General features: G+C 36.2%; 1 protein-coding gene across 1 annotated transcript in view; it reads right to left on the bottom strand.

Annotated features, from left to right (window-relative positions):
• The window catches only part of LOC120636353, a 143762-nt gene that overhangs the window by 13734 nt on the left and 107557 nt on the right, over positions 1-22471 (bottom strand). The window contains exon 8 of the mRNA XM_039907801.1: positions 5299-5402. Coding sequence (XP_039763735.1) covers positions 5299-5402 — 104 coding nt within the window. The remainder of the gene's footprint in view (positions 1-5298; positions 5403-22471) is intronic.

The following is a 22471-nucleotide window of genomic DNA, read 5'->3' as shown; positions in this document are numbered from 1 at the left end:
TGTAGATAATAAAGACTTAACATCTGATTTCGAGGTGGCTACTGCTTTTGAAATCTTTTTTACTAACATTCCTATCTCCACCACTAAATCATTGAACTCTTCACCAGATATTGCTCTCTCTCTATTGAAGAATAACGTGCCCGAGTGTAAAAACGCTTTTAAATTCAGCCATGTTAGTGGCTCTGACGTTATTAAAGCCTTTAAATTATTAAATAATAAAAAAACAAGTGACTTGTGGGGCATTTCCGTTGAAGTTCTCAAATCACTAATTGATATCGTTGCACCCGATTTAGCATTAATATTTAATAACTGTATAGATAAAATAGTTCATTTGTTTAAATCGGGTAGTACTTCTGACCCCACTAACTTCAGACCAATATCAGTACTGCCCACTTTCAGTAAAATTTTTGAAAAACTTATTTTAAATCAGTTACTTTCCTATTTTCATAAGTATGATTTACTCCACGTTAAACAATTTGGTTTTACACGGGGTCGCTCAACTATCGACGCTGGTGTTGAGCTAATACATAATATATTTGAAGCTTGGGAGGAGTCACATGATGTGTGTGTTCTGTGATTTGTCTAAGGCGTTTGATTGTGTTGTACATGAAACGTTAGTCAGAAAACTACACCACTATGGAATTCAGGGTGTAGCTCTCGACTTGATTAGTTACTACTTGCGTGATAGGGTGCAAATGGTAGACGTTAATGGAAAGCGGTCTAATGGGTCATTTGTGAAAATTGGTGTTCCACAGGATTCTATATTAGGACCTTTTCTATTCCTTATTTACATTAATGACCTGCCTTACCTTGTTAAGGACAATCACGGGATAGTATTGTTTGCTGATGATACATCACTTATGTTCAAAATTAAGAGACGTGAATTAGCTTTAGACGATGTAAACAACTATCTCGATAAAGTAGTACAATGGTTTGAAGCTAATAATTTGGTTTTAAATGAAAATAAAACTAAGTGCATAAATTCACATTACTAAATGTTAAACATGTAAAAACCACTATACTACTTAATAATGAGGAATTGAATCCGGTGGATACAACAGTATTTCTAGGAATAACGTTAGATGCTAAACTTCAATGGGGCCCTCATGTAAATAATTTATCGAACAGGCTTAGTTCTGCTGCCTATGCAGTAAAGAAGATACGCCACCTGACAGACATAGAAACTGCTAGGCTAGTCTATTTTAGTTACTTTCACAGCATTATGTCATATGGAATTTTACTATGGGGTAATGCTGCTGATATTGGCACTATTTTCGTGCTGCAGAAGAAGGCTGTTCGTGCGATCTATAAAATGGGTCCGAGAGAGTCATTGAAAGATAAATTTAAAGATGTTAAAATAATGACACTCTATAGCCAATACATATTTGAAAATTTAATGTATGTTCACAAAAATATATCAAAATTAAAAAGAAAATGTGACTGCAATAATTTGAACGTTAGAAGCAAAAATAAACTTGCAGTGCAGTACACTAGACTACACAAAATAAGCAATTCATTTAAAGGAAATTGTATACAATTTTACAATAAATTACCGGTTGATATCTTGGGGATGTCACTAAAGAAGTTCAAAGTTTGTATTAAGCGAAAGCTTAAAGAAAAGTCCTATTATAGTATAAAGGATTACGTAAACGATAAAAAAGCTTGGGTGTAAACAATTGCTCTAACCAGGTTGCTTCTTAAATATTTTCTAATGACAATGTGAGATGGTGATAACAAAAAGAACACCCGGCTAAGTTTGTTGTGGGCTTCTTCTTAGATCAGGGCGCGATTGGAATACTCGTAGCTTTAGTTTTAAGTTTACGATTGTAGTTATCGCCATCACTACTCACTGCTATGTACACATTTTGTATATAATAACGCATCAAAAGTGCCATCTATGTGCCTATTTGAATAAAGATATATTTGACTTGACTTGACTTGACTTGCAATCTATGATGCTAGCGGGCTTACCAAGCAACAGACACGCTAATCCACCCTAGCCCTTGACTACAATCTCACCTGGTGGTAAGTAACGATGCAGTCTGAGATGGTAGCGGGCTAACCTGTTTTAGAGTATGGTAGTCCCTATTCGGTTTCTACGCGACATCGCATCGGAACACTAAATCGCTTAGCGGCACGTATTTGTCGATAGGGTGGTAAGTAGCCATAGCCAAAGCCTCCCACCAGACGAGACCAGAAAAAAAATCAGAAATAATAAATCTCCTGCCGGAAATTGAACCTCGGAACTCCTACTTAAATTCACAGCGCTCACCGTTGCGCCAGGGAGGTCATCTGTTGTACGGTTTGCCCGCTATGACGTATCAGCTTGCTAAGAAAGACGTCCGTTTTTGTCAGTAAGCTGATAAGCCGAGACCGAAGCCTCCCACCAGATTGGATCAAAGAACTTGCAGTATTTTGATAATTGAAATTACACCTGTAGCGGTCTACACATTACAGAACTAGATGGCGCTACAAAAATCCTGCATCGCGCTAGTTAAGTGTTCACGAAGAATACCTATATATACAACTTACAAAAATGAATGTCCGGACCTCGGTCCCCGAGCAAGATCACCCGCTCGGAGGAAGATCTTCCTATTGTTACGGTCGGGTGTATCACCAAAGCTCCCGTACACTGGTAACCCAACAGGGAATTGGTCTCCTCTGCCAATCCGCATTTGGCCAGCGTAGTCGACTATGCTGATCAAATGCAGATTTGTGGACTAGTCACGCCTTTGAAAACGTTATGGAGAACTCTCAGGCATGCGGGTTTCACAATGGTTTCTTCATCCGTTTAAAACGGTGAAACGCTTTAGAAGCACATAAGAGCCTACCTCTAGGCGATAATTAAATAATCTATGTATATAAAAGAGAAAGTGTAGGTATGTATGGTAAAGGTATGTTCCGTATAGGCTCCGAAACGGCTGGACCGATTTAAATGAAACTTTCAGGGATTCTCCGGATTGACCTGGCGAGTAATCCTATAAAGTTTGGTGACGATCCTATTTTTGAACTGCCAAACTGTCAAATACAGCTTTTATTTACTATGATGATATTCTATTGTTGGGTGTACATGGGTGTAGATAATGATCTTCACCCGCTCGAGAACAGAATAGAAGAGAATGAATATATATTATGAAACTTAAATTAAAAATTTAATGATGTAAGTTTATTGTTTAAATAAAATAAAGCAAAATCTAGCCCGGCAAAGCGGGCTGGGTACGCTAGTAAATAAATAAATAAATATACTACAACAATACACACATCGCCAAATAGCCCAAAGTAAGCGTAACTTGTGTTATGGGAATTGATGAATAATATACATAAATACTTAGATTATATATATAAACACCCAGACACTGAAAAACATTAATGCTCAGCACTCAAACATTTTCCAGTAGTGGGAATCGAACCCACGGCCTTTGACTCAGAAAGCAGGTTCGCTGCCCACTGCGCCAGTCGGCCGTCGATTGCTTTTCTAGAGAAAAATTGTAAAAATCTACGCATCAAAAGTGCCTTCAACAGATCTTATTGAATAAAGAACGCTCAACTTTTGCCTTTGACCTTAAACTAAACTAAATTGAGAGGACTGGTTAGTGGCACCCTTGTTATATATTTCCTGCGGAAAAGGACGTTCATTTTGTTTAGAGAATTTTTCCGAAATTCCGTAATAGCAGCGGCTATTTTTATATATTGAAATTTATGTTACTTAGCGTCTTTAATAGTAGGTCCATCGAATTGCCTAGTTGCTAAAATGTTCTATTACATATCCTAGAGTCGATTCCCGTGTCACACTAATTGAAAATTACCGAAATAATTGGCATACAATTTCACTTCTTAAATATCGCCTAAAATGTCACAATGTATTATAAAATTAGTGGTTTAACCGAAAATTGATACTAAAATTAATGGCTTAAAACCAACTTTATCTATATTGAGTTTTTGTTAAATTGAAATATAAAATTCAAAAAGGGTTTATATTGACATACTTTATAAATTCAATGTCAAAATTTAAAATTAGAATTAAATATCAATACTTTTCTCTCACAAAATAATGTTTATTTTTTTGGCATGGAAATATTACAATTAAGAATTTTAAGATTGAATTGCGAGGCATAAATTATTATAAACTAGCTGTGTCGGCGAACTTCGTACCGCGGATCATTATTTTTAAGAATGTAATATTTTTCTACTTATTATGCTATTCCGGTCTAAGAGAAATCTAAAAAATCAAATATCATAAAAATTTATCCAGCTGTTCTTGAGTTATAAATGGTCTGATGGCGATGCCGTCATAGATAATTAAAACAAACCAATCAACACAAATAATACTAGGAAAATAAAAATTGAAATTGTAGTATCCGTAAAAAATACGCTCGGTATAAAAACCAAACGTATTTCTACCTTTAAGTTTAGTTAATTTATAAAAATGTGATTTTAACTTTTTCTTTTACTAAGTATTATTTTTATTAGAGATAAAATAATCTGTTACTAATTTATCATCAAATTTAAATAAATAAATAAATAATAAATAAATAAATAACTTATTTACCTATTAGGTATTAGAGAAATCGGCTAAAGGTGGTTGGAAATTAAAACTAACATCATTTCTGCCTTATGTCGATAAGATATAGATGAGAATTATAAAAATACGGCATCGCATTTTCCAAACGGATAAAACAATTTAGATTTTTTTTGTTTTCAGTCTTAGTTGTTATATCAACAACAGAAATACATCATCTGTTATAATTTCCACTGTCTATTACGGTTCATGTGAAGACTGACCTACGGACGGACGGACAGCGGATTCTTATTAATATAAATTTAAATGTACTACGACAATACACATATTTAGCCCCAAAGTGATGACTGATGAGTCCTACTATCCTAACAATGTTATATACGTGAAAGTTAGGATGTTTGTTACTCAATCAAGCAAAAATGGCTGAACGGATTTGGATGAAATTTGGTATGCATGTCACCTATGCAATGGAAAAGGACATCTTTTTTCTATACCGTCAAAATCAAGTAGTTCCCGAGGTAGGAATAAAAATTGTTAACGAGCGAAGCTTTAGACCCATTTGTGAAGCCCGCGCAGACGAAGTCGCGGGCGGAAGCTATTAAAATACATAAATACTTATAAAAAACATATAAACACCCAGACTGTCACATAAACATTTCCAGTTGTGGGAATTGAACCCACGGCCTCAGAAAGCAGAGTCGCTGCCCACTGCGCCGATCGAGGGCCGTAATAGGGTCCCGTCCTATCCTTTGGGTACGGAATTATAGGAAAATGCTTACTCGTTTGTGTCGAACGCTCAGGCATCTCAGTGCCCTCCTCGATGCAGCTTTCATCTGGGAACTTCACGTGCTTCTTTACGGCTGAACGGGATGACTTCGATAGACTGGAGGCTGGGAACAAAAGTAAAAAGTCAATTAGGAGGTTCTTGGAGGATCGAGTTGATCCTGAATTTGAGGGATTGGAATAAGATGGGAAATGGAATTTGTATTTCCATTTCATATCTCCAGCATTACATACTTTTTTTTTATTCCAATACAACCTTTTATGAAAATTATGAAAATTAAGCTTAATTTGCTATACTCCACGAACAGCAGGAGAAGCTTTATCGTGTAGTTTATAATTTCTTCAATCCTTATAATTTACAATTATTCATTGTAAAGTCATCATCTCCTGAAGATGCGAAGAAGCGAAACGTGCGTAGAGGATACATTGCCGAAGATCTGTTTGGTGTGAGTATAAGGATTGAAGAAATTATAAATTACACCATACAGATTCTCCTGCTGTTCGCGGAGTATAGAAAATTAAGCTTAATTTTCATAATATATTATGGATTTCCGCAAATTAACGCCTGCTTCTATCTAGTATCCTGTGACTGACGACTGTGTGAAGTGACTTATCGTACGGATACGATGGTATGGCTTTAACGCAACTACCTAACTTTTAACAGTTATTGCGCGATCTTAGAATGTTTTTAAATTATTAAAACATGCACATAAAAAAGGTTATAAAAGCACCGAAAAAACCGCAGAGGTTAGTCCTCAATGCCTGTGTAGCATCACTTAATACCACAACAAATACTCGTACGGATACGATGGTATGGCTTTAACGCAACTACCTAACTTTTAACAGTTATTGCGCGATCTTAGAATGTTTTTAAATTATTTAAACATGCACATAAAAAAGGTTATAAAAGCACCGAAAAAACCGCAGAGGTTAGTCCTCAATGCCTGTGTAGCATCACTTAATACCACAACAAATACTCGTACCTACAAGATTTTCTCGTTCACAATCGTGGATGCGTTTTCACATATCAAACTCCATACCTTCAAAGAAAAATTAGTCTTATAGGTCGCGTTTTAAAGTCGCAAATCTTTTGAGTTTTGATTCTTATGATATAAGTGTTTTGTAAGCCATTTTGATCTTTAAAGCTACTAAAATAAGATTCGTTTTACTCTGATGTTCAAGTATTTCGATACTTGAAACTACTCCGGGATTGCGTGTGAGCAAATCTTATATTAAGGGTACTGGTATTAAGTGATGATACTTATACAGTTAAAGATGGTAGCGGGCTAACTTGTTAGGGGTTTGGTAAATGTATGTACCGTAATCGTGTAGCGGTACGCTGAAATGCGCTGGTACGGTGGTAACTAGGCACGGCCGAAGCCAGCCTATCATCAAACCAGACCAGCGATATTTCATCAATTATAATATTCCATATTGCCCCTGCTGGGGTTTGAATATGGGGCCTCGCTAACCTCTGCGCTAGGCAGGTCGAAAATACAGAGATGGCAGCCTAGATTCTAGATTCTATGAACATAAATACACTAAAACTGTTTGACCAGTTCGGTGTTCCTGTATTAAAAATACTCGATATTTTTTTGAGTTAGACATATTTTAAAAATAGAATAAAATATATGTGGGTCAAAATAAAACAAAAGCAAATAGAATAGTCTATATACTTAAAAAAAAAAGACGCATAAATGTGCCACAGTCAACTCAAAGCTTTTATTGGAATACTCCGGTGCACATCAAGCGTTCAGCCAACCGTAGATTTCGAGATTTGGATACTCTCAATATTTTTTGTTCAGGGTATACGCCCATGAGCGTAAAAATCTATATGTATTTGATTAATCTTTTGAGACAGAACAATTATTTTCAGTCATATTCGCTTCCACCTTCAAGTGGTTCCTCACATAATATTACTTATTGACTCTTTTATAAGACTCCAAAGAGTTTGCGCCTTGTACAAGATAGTTGGATTAAGATCAGTTTACAATGCCTGAATCACGCGCAACAATATAAGAGTTATTAAAACAACTGCTTCGATAATTTCGCGATTACAAGTTCCTGCGCAGACGAGGGATACCTAGGTAGGTCGGTAACTTACAATTTCGTACCACATAAACTAACGGACATAACAAACAAAAACTAGCGGGTATTAAATTTATTTATTTGCGTGCACAACGACGCACTTGAAAAACAGTAGGGTTATAGAACCGGTTTCCGCCCGTTGTCATGTTTAGCCCTTTTGGCTGAACCCTCTTACAAAATAGCGCACTATATTATTATGGGTCACGAGTATATCTATTATAAAATATCATTTCAGCCATACACAATAAAACACAAATAACTAATTTAGACTAAATCAGACGAACTAATTAAACTATGTCATTTCAAAGTCAAAGTCAAACATTTATTTATTCAAGTGGGCCCGTTACTTATAATATCTATATTAAAATATATCAGTTCAGCCATACCTATAAAAAATCACATAGACTATACTGATATAGTCTATGTGATTTTTTATAGGATTTCTTTCAAAGTCAAAGTCAAATATTTTTTTAATCAAGAAGGCAAACAGATAGTACTTTTGATGCGTTAACTACATACAAATTATATAGTGATGGCGATAACTCTATAACTAAACTTAAGCTACGTGGGTTCCAAACGCGCCGTGGTCTAAGAAGAAGTCCTCAACAGTCCTCAAAGATTACTGTAACCATATTATGGTAAATCATAAGTTATCTCGAAATCATTTTAAAGCTAGGTTATCCGCTAACTCCTCTTAAGCGGTTCACACTAACGTTAAAATAACTTTTTTTTCAAAGAAATTATAATCCAAAAAATTTATCAAAATTATAGCTACTACGAACGTACACACGTCGCCATCTAGCTGCAAAGTAAAGCGTAGCTTGTGCTATGGATTCTAAGTTAACTGTTGAATATTTAATGAATAACTAGCTGTTGCCCGCGACTTCGTCCGCTTCTGTTTTTCGAAAGACATGTGCCTCATAAATGTAGCAGCACTTTATGTATTTACGATAGCTAAGCCTGGTCTAAAATCGTCAAACACTTTCGTCCCCTCTCCCAAGAGAACTGAGCTTAATTTCGGGATAAAAAGCGTCCTATATTAATTCTAATACCTTCAGGAATACCTATTAAAGTTTCGTGATGATCGGTTTAGTAGTTTTTGCGTGAAAGAGTAGCAAACAAACTTACATTCACATTTATAATATTAGTAGGGATGTATATCAATAATTATATTAAACAAATAAACAGACACTGAAAAACATTCAAGTTCGACACACAAATATTTTTCACTTGTGGGAATCGAACCCACGGCCTTGACTCAGGGATAACGGTCGATGCCCACTGTGCCACTCGACCGTAAAATTGAAGTATTTCATACTAAGATTTTGAACCTGCACAGTATAAAATATATAGTGTGCAAGAAACAAACCCTTTTTATGTTTCATAATAAGAGTTGGAGAACTAACCATTAACTCATAACTCAGGCTGACCACTGACAATAATAATTGATAAACAACAGCAGTGTATTCTCCTTTAACGTGACATTGGCGTAATATTTGTGCTCTGTGCACGCATAAAGCCATTCTCCTAAGAATAGACGAAGAAACCAAAAACATTATTTAAAAAGATTATAGGTACATACGTGTGTGTGTCAAATACGTAGCAGTTTTTTATTGATTTGATGTAAAAACATTAGTATACTGCACACCTTCTCTACCCTACTAATATTATAAGTATCAAAGTTTGGTTGTTTGTTACTCTTTCACGCGAAAACCACAGAACCAATTTGACTGAATTTTGGAATGGGGGTAGATTATACACTGGATTAACACATTTACTGCGTTTTATCCCGGAAAAATGTACGGTGTCTGCAGGATTCATGAAAAACCACAAATCCGCGTACGAAGCCGCGGGCAACAGCTAGTATAGACTATAAGTGTGGGAAATTTCAAACGCCTCCGTCCGCGCGACGGAAATCTTAGTAAAAAGGGGTACGAAGTTTTACTGCACGTATATAGATTCTCACATAGTTTGCGAAAAGAAACAAATCAGACTACGCGCAGGAAACATCTTGCATTAACGAATAATAATAATCGACAAATTTTCCGCGAATAATACTTCAATTCCACAGGAAAGAAAGAAATTCTATGTTAACGAAGTCGCTGTACACAACTAGTCACAAATTAGGTTTACATCAAATGGTGGAGCCATTTTGAGACACTTTGTACTCTAAACTTCAGAGAAGCACTTTATAAAATAAATTGGTTTTATAAGCGCCGTGCAATCAGACAAACACAATAATAAATAAACCTCGAAATTCATCCAAGCGTCCCACAAATTATTTAAGTTTAGATTGAGGGAGATTGTCCGAATGCTTCGTATACCTCGGGAACAGGGTTGCTGACTATTTAGTGTAATTAAATAAGTTGGTGACCGAACGTAGATTTCATGTTTAATCTCTGACTATAAGATATATATAAATTCGGAATCAAATGAATTAAACTAAGTGTGTATATTGATTTATTATAGCTCAGTTTTTTGCATGTTTCATATATTTTTACCTTACAGACAAACAAGGAAAGTTGTGAAAGAAGTCCATGTATAAAAGTACTAAAAATATTAGCCTGGGTTATAGCAGTTTTTTTTTAAACCTTTACTCCTTAACGGTATCCACACGGAAAGTCTGCGTACGACGTTTCTTTACAGTATTTCGAATTCTTGTATCTTTTTCTGTCCTGGTTTTCGGTTGTTGCTAATTACGAGCTGTCCTACCGACCAAGACGTGCTATGACGCGGTATAACGCCAGTATTGTATATTAATTGTTGTTAGCTCGGTATAATCGTGCCTCAGATATAGGGAGTTATGAAGTTTTTACACTAAAACTAAAAAAATTAAACGGTAAGGCGGGTTAGTGTCCGGGCAGTACTATCGCCATGTTTATTTCTGCTTGTAAGCATCATTGAAAAGCGTGTTTCCGGTGTAATTACAGTCAAATGGGGCCTTAAATGAATGGGCACAGGACATGTTGCAGGGCGTGCTCCTTGTATGCCGTGTGAAGTGTTGTTCTCTATGGCTGGTGAGCAAACTGCTTGGTCCGCCGATTATTTCAATTAAAAATAAATAAATTCTATTCTGTACTCATTCCACGGTTATTTTTAACGTGCTCTCCGATGTACGGTGGTTTACACCGCCAATTACCTAAACTCTGGCCTGGTACTTAATATTATTAACCGAATAAACACAATACCTAACAATTTTAACCCGAACCGATTCAAACTCAGCACCTTGTTACCCGTAGTTATGCTAATCACTAGACCAACGTGGCTTTCTGTACTGTTAAAGTGTAAAAAAAAAAAAATTAAAATGATAGTAGGAATTATGCAAATACTAGTTTTTGATTACTGTTACTACACAGAAAAAAATGTTTTAATAATTTGTACATTATATACCTTCATAAACAACAACACCGTTTGCACTTGGCTCTCTATTCCCCTTTCATTTATTTTTACTTCCGTTTGCTTTCGCTTGGTTTACGATTGTGTTCGATTTTTAACGCTGGCTATTATTTCTACAATTTATGCATTGTGATTCTACGAATTAAGAACCTTGAAGTTATAACTTCAAGACCGCCCGTATTAAATCCTCGCCCGGTATTTTTAAAGACGCAATTATTTTGTTAGAACTTTATCTCTAGAATTTTATTTGAAGTCAACCCCAAATCCCTTTTAGCAACAATAACACAATGAGGCTTTAGAATGTATTCAAACGCTCATCGAATTACTTACTCTTGTTGAGAATGAGCCGGATTGTCCGCTGCCGCGCACATTGTGCCGCGCTGGCCGGACCGCGTTGTATGGGCTACGGGATTTCTCGAGTTGAAAGAGAAAATCATGAGATACACTTATCTGACAAATAGGTGTCTTCTTTCGCAAGCTTATGACAGCAAAAACTTTTTTTTAGGGTCCTAATTGAGGCAGATGGCGGCTATGATAAAAGGGAACCTTCCGTTATATACAGAGCAACACTTCGCAGGGAATACACAAGGAAAATCTTTTAGTCGATCACCCTAATTCGATCAATTCGATCAAGTGCAATTTGGGAATTTATAATATCTGTATTTTCTCTGATCCGGTCTTAAATTAATTGGCCGCGACCGAAGCCACTAGGAAGGCTTCGGTCGTGGCCAAGCAATTTAGCGTTACGATGCAGCAAAGAAACCTATTAGGGGATTAATATAACTACCATACCCCTAAGAGGTTAATCTACACTAAAATTGGTGAGATTGCAGATTGCGGATAAGTGTGAAACCGTTCCCGTTGCCCAGTCACCGGGCTACTGATTGGAATACCTTGGACTTTTAGTCGGTACAAGTCTGACGTGCGTGCGGCGGTATCCATAAGGATGTCCCCAAAAAAAAAAAAGAGGTATGGTCGCAGTGAAGCCCTAATTTGTACCAGTATAAAGAAAAACGTCCCACAAAGTGCCTCCCTCCCATTTAACCTAAGGCATAGATATTAAGCCCCCTTCAGACGAACACAGCAATGCTGCTTGGCGGCGGCTGAAAAGCTACTTTCGCTTACTAAAAGATTATCGCTCACAACTTCCTAGGTCAATCCCTCATTACCGAGGATCGCGGCTTCTAATTGATATAATATGCTTAGTTATGTGTCTATCTCGTCCTAGTCCGCCTTATGGTTTTTGTTTCTTTATTTCGGTTCTTTTAATGGATGATCAGATCTCACAGATTTTGACTCGGAAACAGATTAGCATCGTAGGCGAGGCATCGAGGCGATCCATCTTATATCTTTAAACGAGCAATTCTTGTAAATATATACTTGAAATCTCAGAATCAGCTGCAACGATTTTTATGAAATTTAGTATGCAGGGATAAATCGATCCAGATAAATCGATAGGATTCGTTATTTGAAAATATAATTTTATTTGTGTTTTATCGATATATATATATATATATATATATATATATATATATATATATATATATATATATATATATTCATGGGGTTTCGGAGGCGATAAATCGATCTAGCTAGGATTCATTTATATTGGAATCTCGGAATCATTTATATTGGACATACGACTATTTTTTTAAGTCGACTCATTCGCGGACGTAAAGTCGCGCTAGTTTTATTTATATGTAAGTTCAACTAGCATTCGATTAGCATCGCATCGCTCTGACAAGCTGGCGAACCGAAAGCTATACGTAGTCATAAAGCAGTCGACTTATGACCAGTCCTCACCGCGCTGAGGTTGACAGTAGGTTCTGAATTTGATTATCAGGATACAATGAAGTCTAAATAACTTGCTGTCAAACGAGTACCTAAACATCAATCCTGATAGCGGATCGAAGACACTTTAAATGTACTATGCCTATCGGTTTCTAAACTATACAATTATGGAAATAGCTAGGTTCTTTATTGGTTACACTGTACTTGGTACATAACCAAAAAAAAAACCAATGGAATTTTTAAAAGATTGAGTTAACCTAGTTTTAGTTAGAAAATATCAAAATTAGTTAATCAAGCTATCTCAATTCGATAAAAATACAAGCACATGAAATCACTCATATAAAATCTTTTACCTTAGGCTTCAAAGAACAGACACTATTATCTAATAATAGCTAATCCACTTCAAGTTAAAAAAATCATTGTAACATTTTTTCTCCTTATATTTTCTACCGTATTCTTTACTTTACTACTTACATAATTTTACTTTTTTTTTATTTAGTATCTCTTGGTTGCGGTGTTAGCCTAGTACGTAAGGCTTCGGCTTTCCTTTCGTGGAGACAGAGTTCCCCCGAGAGCCCCGGAATTTCCGTAGTTATGTGCGTTTTAATTTAAGTAATTTAAATATGACTTTTTTTAACTCTTGCCCGCGAATTTGTCTACACTGCATACAGAGTTGGGTCCGGAGAGAAAGAAGAATGAGACAGGGATAATAAAACCGACCTAATGCCAGATTCCTTAAAACTTGTCAGTTGTACCTATGCAAAGAGTTCATACGTCGCGGTTATCAACTTTTATTTTGGTTTAAGTCGATACTTTTGCGTGTTTTAAAACGGCATAAACGGCCTTATCTTTTGATTGAGTTTACTTAGAAGTTTTCAGTTACAAGTAACTGCAAGCTTTTTATTACTATTATTATTATTTAACTCTTTATTTGTACACCACTATGAAGTTACGGAAATAAAAGAAGAATAGAAATACAAAGATGGAAGTAGAATACAAAAGGTGACCTTATCGATTAGTTGCGATCTTTGGCATGCAACCTTATGATTAAAAAACAACATGAGGTGGTATAAAATTATTATAAACCTACATTCAAATAGCTAAATACAAATACATAAATATTTGCACTGATAAGAATAATATAATAAATAAATATAAAAATAAACTAATAGGTTTACATCGTGTAACGGAATTAAGGAATTATACTAAAGAATGAATAAGTATATATCATAAAAAATGATTCTGTAAAAATATTGAATTAAAAGAAGCATTATCATTAATTCAAAATATTCTAAGTGTTTACTTATGGCAACCCTATTGAAGATAAGAGATTGACACTCGCATAGTACCTAAGCTACGCGACGCGCATAATAACGTGAAAGGAGTCACTTGAATTTTTGTCATGTGATGTTAGGACCTATCTAAATTCTTTCAGTAAAAACTATGGCAGTGGTTTACTCGATAACTATTAGGTTTTCGGTTTCACGGAAACATCTTAGAGATACTACGTTATACCGCTAGAGCCTGTGAAGTGTTATTTCGGTTTTCATTTACACGTTGTATCATCAATTAACCCATAAATACTTAAGAACATAAAGATAATAAAAACAGAAACTATTTATTAATATTGGTCGCTTTGACCACGTTTTTAAATATAGGAAGAGATTTTTACTGTCGTATATTTAGTAGGTAGCGCATTCCACAGTTCAACAGCTTGCACTGTAAACGAGAGCTTGTACAACTTCGTATTGTGGAAAGGCATGTGCAGTGTCAGCATACAACATGATATCAATTCGGAAGGAATTCCTATAAAATAAAACTATTCCTTCAAGTATGAAGGTGTTTTAGGATTAAAAAAAACACAGTACAGAAGTGAAGTACATGCAAATCCCGGCGACCACGGCCTTTTAATTATATTTTATTGTTCATTTCACCTTGATACCTGCACATGTTTGTTTCCGAGTAGAAGAGTCTTGACTGATAACAAAATGATCCTATATGGACTCCATTTCAATTTTCAGATATAAAATGAAGTTACTCAAAGCTGTTAACGGTATTCCTTCGGGAAGTTAGAATATTCGCATAGCCGGCATAGCCTTTGTGTTAATTAAGAGTGTTAGCTATCGCAGATTAAATTGATGCTTTATCGGAAAGCTATAGCCGTAGCTATAGTTTATCCACGTGGAATTCCGTTATCGTTATTTATGCGGTAGCTTTGAATATTCGGAATAAAATCTGACCAATGGCATATTTAGGGTATATTTAACTCTTGAGTCAATCAAGTTCTTGCATCTCATTAGAGCGGTTTGCCAATTTGATCCAGCTTAGTGACTGACCTCCATCAAGGTGGATGAGAAAATGAGCAGAAAAGCAGCAGGTTTAACACGAAATATCTATTCAAATGCACCCTTACACTATGGGCACCCTCGCTCCACTCGTGCTTATAAACATTTCGGAAAAGGGTTGGTTTCACCCTCTTAAACAGCTACTACTATAGTAGTGTGGCGGTGTTTAATAAACAAGTTTAAATAACATCTTTTGCCTCCTTAAAATATTTTGAACGTGAAAAAGTGTACCTCATTAAAATCGTTATACTCGTATTTCATTAAAATGAATACAAAAGACTCGGTGGTGTACATACACAGAACGTATGCGTACGTAATTCAGAAAACTACAGGCAAATCCATTATAACACAAACCCCCCCCCCCACTCACAAACACACGCTCACAGACACAAATACACACACACACGCACACACACACCACACCAACAATTTTAAAAATGAACCCTCTTAATCCGTAGTCAAAAGTTTAAGATTTAAGGCAGCCCAGATTAAGCTGGTTTTCGAGTTGATTTCTTAATATTTCCATTTCTTCATTTCAATACTCGATGATATCAAAATAAGTCAATCGCTATTAACGTGCATCAATAAATAAACCGTTTCATAATCAATCCAATTTACGAATGTAACACAAATAAATCCTTCCATCCAAACACCGTACGGTATCGATATAGCCTGAAGGCAGGCTGTATAAATTGTATCTACACCCCGAATTGCTCGAATAACTGACGCCTTGAGTAACGTTATAGATCAACATATGTATCCAGGGTTATCCTTGAACGAGTCGAATCGATTAAATAAAATGCGATGAAAGTGAAACCAACGACTCGTGATACGTAAATTTGGTGAAAGGACGCCCTACGGTATATTCGTATTTTTAACATGTATACTTTGGTCAAACCGTCATATAATTGAAGAACGACGGATTTGAACCTTTAAACTTACCTATTTTAGCCATTTTAAATAGTTTATTTTTTATAACTTATATAATATACTCCATGTCATTAATGGATCTTTATTGTGTATTATTTTTAATAATTACAATGTAAAATTTCATCCTTTTTCAACTATTTGAATTGCCTTTAGTAGCTGTATAATTTTTAAGTGCAATTATAATAGCAAAACACGGTCACTTTTCTACGTCCATGGCGATTGTGTAGTTATGATTCTAAATGAGATCGTAATCCAAAAATTTCTACAATATCCTAAAATTTAAAAATCCCAACTAAAAACTGGCAGTGAGCAGTTTAAAAAATAAAAACTATAAGCTACAAATGAGCTTTCAGTGTGACCGCATTATTGCGATATTCGACTTCAAAGTGGAGTAGTTAGAGAAGAGTAGTTGGCCACAGACGATATATTAGCTGTCCATATAAATTGACTGATTTGCGCTAACGGCTCTGTGACCTTTGGTAACTTGAAATACATTAAGCGCGCTGAAAATATTACTTCGAATAGTCCTGAGTGTTAGAAAGTTATTGATTCAGATTGATTATCTCGGAAAATCTCCGCAATACTACCTTGAAAAGTGATTAGTATCATTTCTCAAACGGCTCTGTAGTTACTTGAATTGTGGTTGGGGTATACAATTATACGTGTATTTGGTTCATTAACGAAGATAGAAGGAAGCATCCGAGTACTTAGGTACTAGTGGAATATAAACCCTGTTCATTATAGTACACTGCTCCCTTCTTCTCTTTTTAATATTTTTAATATTTATGTTTGAGGATTATTTTTTATTTATTTGTCTTTAGTTACAAATATTTTTTTATATATATTATGTATATTTATTTAGGTACCGAAATATTTATTTAATGGGTGTGTGTTAGACGGCCGATTGGCGCAGTGGGCAGCGACCCTGTTTTCTGAGCCAAGGCCGTGGGTTCGATTCCCACAACTGGACAATGTTTGTGTGATGAACATTAATGTTTTTCAGTGTCTGGGTGTTTATCTATATACAGGATGGGTCACGGGAATAGGGCCAAAAGTAGGCGGGGTTTTCTCCGAACAGGAAAGGAGTAGGGAGGTCGGGGAGAGCTCATTCGAACCGTCAGGTCATGCCATTTAGTTACCACTATGGAGCAGTGGGGTGTTTTTCACCGCGTGTTTGCATACGACGAATTTGTGAGGAGCGTCATCAGTCGTGGCGGCGCAGCGTGCATTGAGACAACGCTTCAACATTCAACGTCATGGTGCTATTCCTAATCGGAAAACCGTTATGAGGTGGGTCAATGCTTTTAAAACAACTGGAAACATTATGAAAAAAAAACCACCGGGCCCCACTCGTACTGCTACAACTCCAGAGAATGTGGAGAGGGTGAGAGCAGCTGTTGTTCAGAGTCCAGGACGTTCGGTGCGCAAACAAGCTCAGGCCCTCCCTACGGATTGATCGTTCCTCTGTTCGTCGTATCATCAAACGTGAGTTGAAATTCCATCCTTACAAGTTGGCTATTGTTCAGCAACTGAAACCTACTGATTACCGTCAGCGTTCGGAATTTGCATTAGACATGTTGTCTTTATTCGAGATGAATGACGACATGGTGCTTTTGATGAGTGATGAAGCACACTTTCACCTCAACGGTTATGTGAATAGGCAGAACTGCCGTTATTATGCTGCAGAGAACCCTCAAGGTCTGCACGAACGACCATTGCATAGCCCCAAAGTGACCGTTTGGTGTGCAGTTTCAAAATCATTTATCATTGGTCCCTTCTTCTTTGAAGAACAAGGAAACACTGTGACAGTCACTAGTGCCCGTACCATTGACATGATTAACAACTTCTTGGGACCCGAGCTGCGCAGAAGAAGGGCACTTGTCAATCATTTGGATATTTGGTTTCAACAAGATGGGGCACCACCTCACACTGCCACTGTTACAATGAACGTCTTACGCGAAATGTTTCCTGGCCGCCTTGTATCACGTTTTGGGGATGTGCTGTGGCCTCCAAGGTCACCTGACTTGACGGTGTGTGACTTTTTCCTCTGGGGGTACCTCAAGTCACGAGTTTATGAATCAAAACCACGAACTTTGGACGAACTTAAGAATGCAATAAGAGAAAACATCGCATCAATTGAAGAACCATTGTTGCAGCGCGTTCACGATAACTTCATGGATCGACTTGCTTCATGCTATGAACAAGATGGACACCATATGCGCGATGTAATTTTTAAAACTTGAAATTGCAGATATTTCTCAACCAAAAAATGTAAATAAAATTATTGTACTCCTAAGATATCCATATTTATGCCTTTTTGTTATTGGCCCTATTCCCGTGACCCACCCTGTATTATAAGTATTTATGTATATTATTCATATAATTATTCATCAGTCATCTAAGTACCTATAACCCAAGCTATGCTCACTTTGGGGCTAAATAGCGATGTGTGTATTGTCGTAGTATATTTATTTATTTATGTATACATATGCACCGCCTTAAATTTTTCTGTATTTGATTTCTTCGCCATTTTGGTCGCCTGGAAGAAATCGATATGAAGTGCCACCAAGTTGTATGTGTTGTTTTATTATACTTTTCTTTTATTATGTACTTTTTGTGGTGTGCAATAAAAGTATATTCGTTCATTCAATCGATTCAATTAAAGGTATATAAATGATAAAGTTATTTTTTTGGCTAAATTCATAATTGCACTCATAAAGTTGCGTTATTCTTTTTTATAAACCATAGATCACTTAGGTCCTTATTAACAGTTTACAACACAAATTGCCTCAATGTATGACCGTATGTATCCCAGGGCTAGCTGAGGATCCGTGCCGATGGCGTATTATAACTAGTCATTAAAATGAATAATTTATATTACACTATACTAGTGAAATAACTATGCATAGTTTTTGTAAATCGATAGTATGGTTACAGAAAGGGATGAAGTAAAAATTTATAATCCGACGACCGATTGGCGCAGTGGGCAGCGTCCCTGCTTTCTGAGACCAAGGCCGTGGATTCGATTCCAACAACTGGAAAGTGTTTCCTTGGTGGACATGAATGTATTTCAGTTAGGTTTGTAATTTTTTTAAAGTTAACTGATATGAAATCTAAAATTATTACGAATCTATCTTGAAATTATAACCATTTCTCTAAAATGAGTACTAGGAAGACGTTATAAGCTATGATAGCCTGGTAGTAACTTGCACGCTTGGGAGTTCTAGATAATGTGTATAAAGGCATGTGAAGTCCACCAATCCGCACTTGGCCAGCGTGGTGGATTTAGGTCTTAAATCTTTTAATTGGTAGCAGTTATAGTGAGGTGATTATGGATTAATAACGATGAGACTTTTATAAGTGGGGTCCAAATTTCTACCCCTTTTCCAAATGACTGCATTTAACGATCCATGAACAAGGTTCATTCGGGTATGAGGGACCCGTGAATTCGTTCGCGTGGATCAAGGTTCCATTATTCCCTCGGCAACTCTCTTATTTCCCATGATAAAAAGAGGCTTATGTTCTGTTCCAGACTGCAATCTATGTCTGTATAAAATTTAAGCCAAATTGGCTCAATCGTTACGACCTGATTGAGTAACAAACATACAAACTTTCGCCTTTATAATATTCTAGCTTCTGCCCGCGACTTCCTGCGTGGACTTCAGAATTTGGTCCAAAAAGAACTGAAAATATGGTAGTAATAAAAATGGAATAAAATTTATACCCATGTTATTTCTTGCGATGTAGTAGAGAAATAGCTAAAATGCGTTTCAGCTATTACGTATTTAATATGGTAACAACAGTCGCAAAATTTATGTTTTTGTATGACGAACATAAGTTTAATTAATATACTCCTATATACGGCATCATTTATGTTTCAATTTTTAATCCTACCACGAGACGTATAAAAGACACCGGTATAGAAAGTACATGCCCTTTTCCGTAGCATAGGTGACATGCATACCAAATTCCAAAGCTGTCTGCCAGCGACTTAGCTCGTAAACAATTTTAAATTTTCCGTCGGGAACTACTAAACAAATCGCAATAAAAGGTAGCCTATGCTCTTATCCAAGGCTACATGCATGCCAAATCTCATCCAAATCCGTCCAGCCGTTTTTGAGTGATTGAGTAACAAACATCCGAACTTCCACACTTTCACATTTATAACATTAGTAGGATCTAGCCCTAAAGTAAGCATAGCTTATGTTATGGGTACTAAGATAACTAATGAATATTTTTGTGAATAATATATATTAACACTTATAACGTATAGATAAACACATAGACACTGAAAAACATTCATGTGCATCACACAACATTGTCCAATTTTGGGAATCGAACTCAGAAAGCAAATTTTCAGAACCTCGTAACGGCTCTATTCTCAGTAATGACACTGAATAGGTACTTAGGGTAATGGTTCGAACTAACAAGTTGAAAGTTAAACTGAATAAGTCAATGGACCTTATTGCTGTCGTAGCTAAATGTCACTTTCAAACATTTCAAAAACAACAGAATTTAACTTAAACTAAAATATTGTATAACAAGATAACGTTCTTTCGCTAAGAATTTATTTGTACCCGAATAAGCACTAATTGCGGTGAAAAAACATTGATTGCCTAGAAGGTAAAACTTCCCTTCTACTGAGGTAAAACTTGCCTTGTTTCAAAAGGCCGAGTTCGAGTTTTTGCTTATAGAAAATTTCTATTAATACCATAATAATATATATAATACATTATACTTTTTGTCTGGTGGAAAGCTTTGGCCGTGACTAGTTACCACCGTACCCACAAAGACGTGCCGCTAAGCGATTTAGTGTTCCGGTGCGATGTCGCGTAGAAACCGATTAGGGGTATGACTACCATACTCCCTAACAAGTTGGCCCTCCACCATCTTAGACTGCATCATCAAATACATATATGTAAGATTGCAGTCAAGAGTTTTGTAGTGGAATAAATATATATGTCTACGGAACGGAACTATTACGGAACCATTTTGGCAAGAAGTGGTGCAATCCGTCCGGACCTGGACAGTTTCAGTTTGAATCCCTTCGAATTGCACAACTTACGTTATCCGCTATAGTAATGGGAATCATTTGTTCCACCGCTGCATATTTTTTCCTGACAACGTTCATTTTATTTATTTATTATTAAAAACATGTTCCAGAATTTGTAAAAATTCTACCCCCAGTATAAAGAAAGTTAATTTCTAAGTTTACAAAGACAATACACATATCGCCATCTGGCCCCAAATTCCTAGATCATGTTATGAGTACTAAGATGACTAATGATTTTTTTGTATGAATAATATACATAAATACTTATAATATCGACACAAACACCCAGACAATGAAAACATCCGTGTACATAACACAATCATTTTCCAGTTGTCGGAATCGAACCCACGGCCTGTGACTCAGAAAGCAGAGTCGCTTCCCACTGCGCCAGTCGGCTGTCTAACTCGATGCTAGGACACCAAAGTATCCCTTTTACTAAATAGATTTTTTGTTTATTATATTTTACCAATGATCATTAGACATTAATTAGTTTAACTGGGCGACTGAAAAAGTCGAAGTATATACATGTGTGTACAACATTTAAATAATACTGCTTCAGCGATGGTACTAAGCCACCTACCTGTTTGCGTCAAATAAAATAGTAAGGAAAACTTAACAGCTATGCGGTTCTTTTAATAATTTAATCTGCGCCCCGCTGCTCGAGTCGCAAGAGAGCAGTGAGATGTTATGATACGACTGCAGAGAGGGACTCCTTTATCCAATGGACATCCATTATTTATAAGGTTGAGTTGTTTTTCTTATTTGAGTTAGATTTCTAAATAACTGCAAGGTTTAAGGTGCTGAGAGTTGCGAAATGAGGTTAAAAGAACTTAAACAATTAATAACCTATAAAGTTCTAAGTAATAGATTTTTTTTATTCCTCTACAAGCAGTGGCGTGCACTCAATAGATGCACAAATGCACTGCCTACCCTAAAAATTTTATACAAATTGTATAGAAGGAGAATTTTTTTTTTATTTTATGCCATATTTCTGCTTTATGCCTATCGCACCGGAACACTAAATCCCTTGCCGGGACGTCCATTTCGGTAGGGTGGTAACCAGCCACGGCCAAAGCCAGACCAGACTAGACCAGAGAAAATTCAGAAATTATAAATACCCAAATACCCCTGCCGGGAATCGAACTCGTTATCTCCTACTTAAACCAAAGCGCTCACCGTTGCGCCAGGAGGGTCTTCAAAGGTTATTCCACCATACCAATTTTCTGACAAAATGGGTACAGTAAAACTTTTTCGATAAGAAAAATGCCAAGCAACAATTTGCAGTGTGTTTTTCTTAGTAATTTATTAAAAATTGGAACAAAATAATAAAAAAATGCATTAAATGTAGACATTTCGGAAAATTTTGGTTTTCTTTAATTTCTCTAATCACAATTTAGATCTACTGCTGTAAATCCTATGGAATATTTGTGGCGGCATGGAAATGATGGAGCGAAAACCGCGTTCTATTCGAAGCATCTATTTGCATTACGATGAAGACAGACAGGCAGACAGATGAAGTGGTGAAACTAACAAAACTCCTTATTTATCTTATAGAGTATAAAAAAC

This window comes from Pararge aegeria, chromosome Z, assembly GCF_905163445.1.
Source record: "Pararge aegeria chromosome Z, ilParAegt1.1, whole genome shotgun sequence".
In the NCBI taxonomy this organism is placed as follows: Eukaryota; Metazoa; Arthropoda; class Insecta; order Lepidoptera; family Nymphalidae; genus Pararge; species Pararge aegeria.
This window is presented reverse-complemented; position numbering and strand designations above follow the sequence as displayed.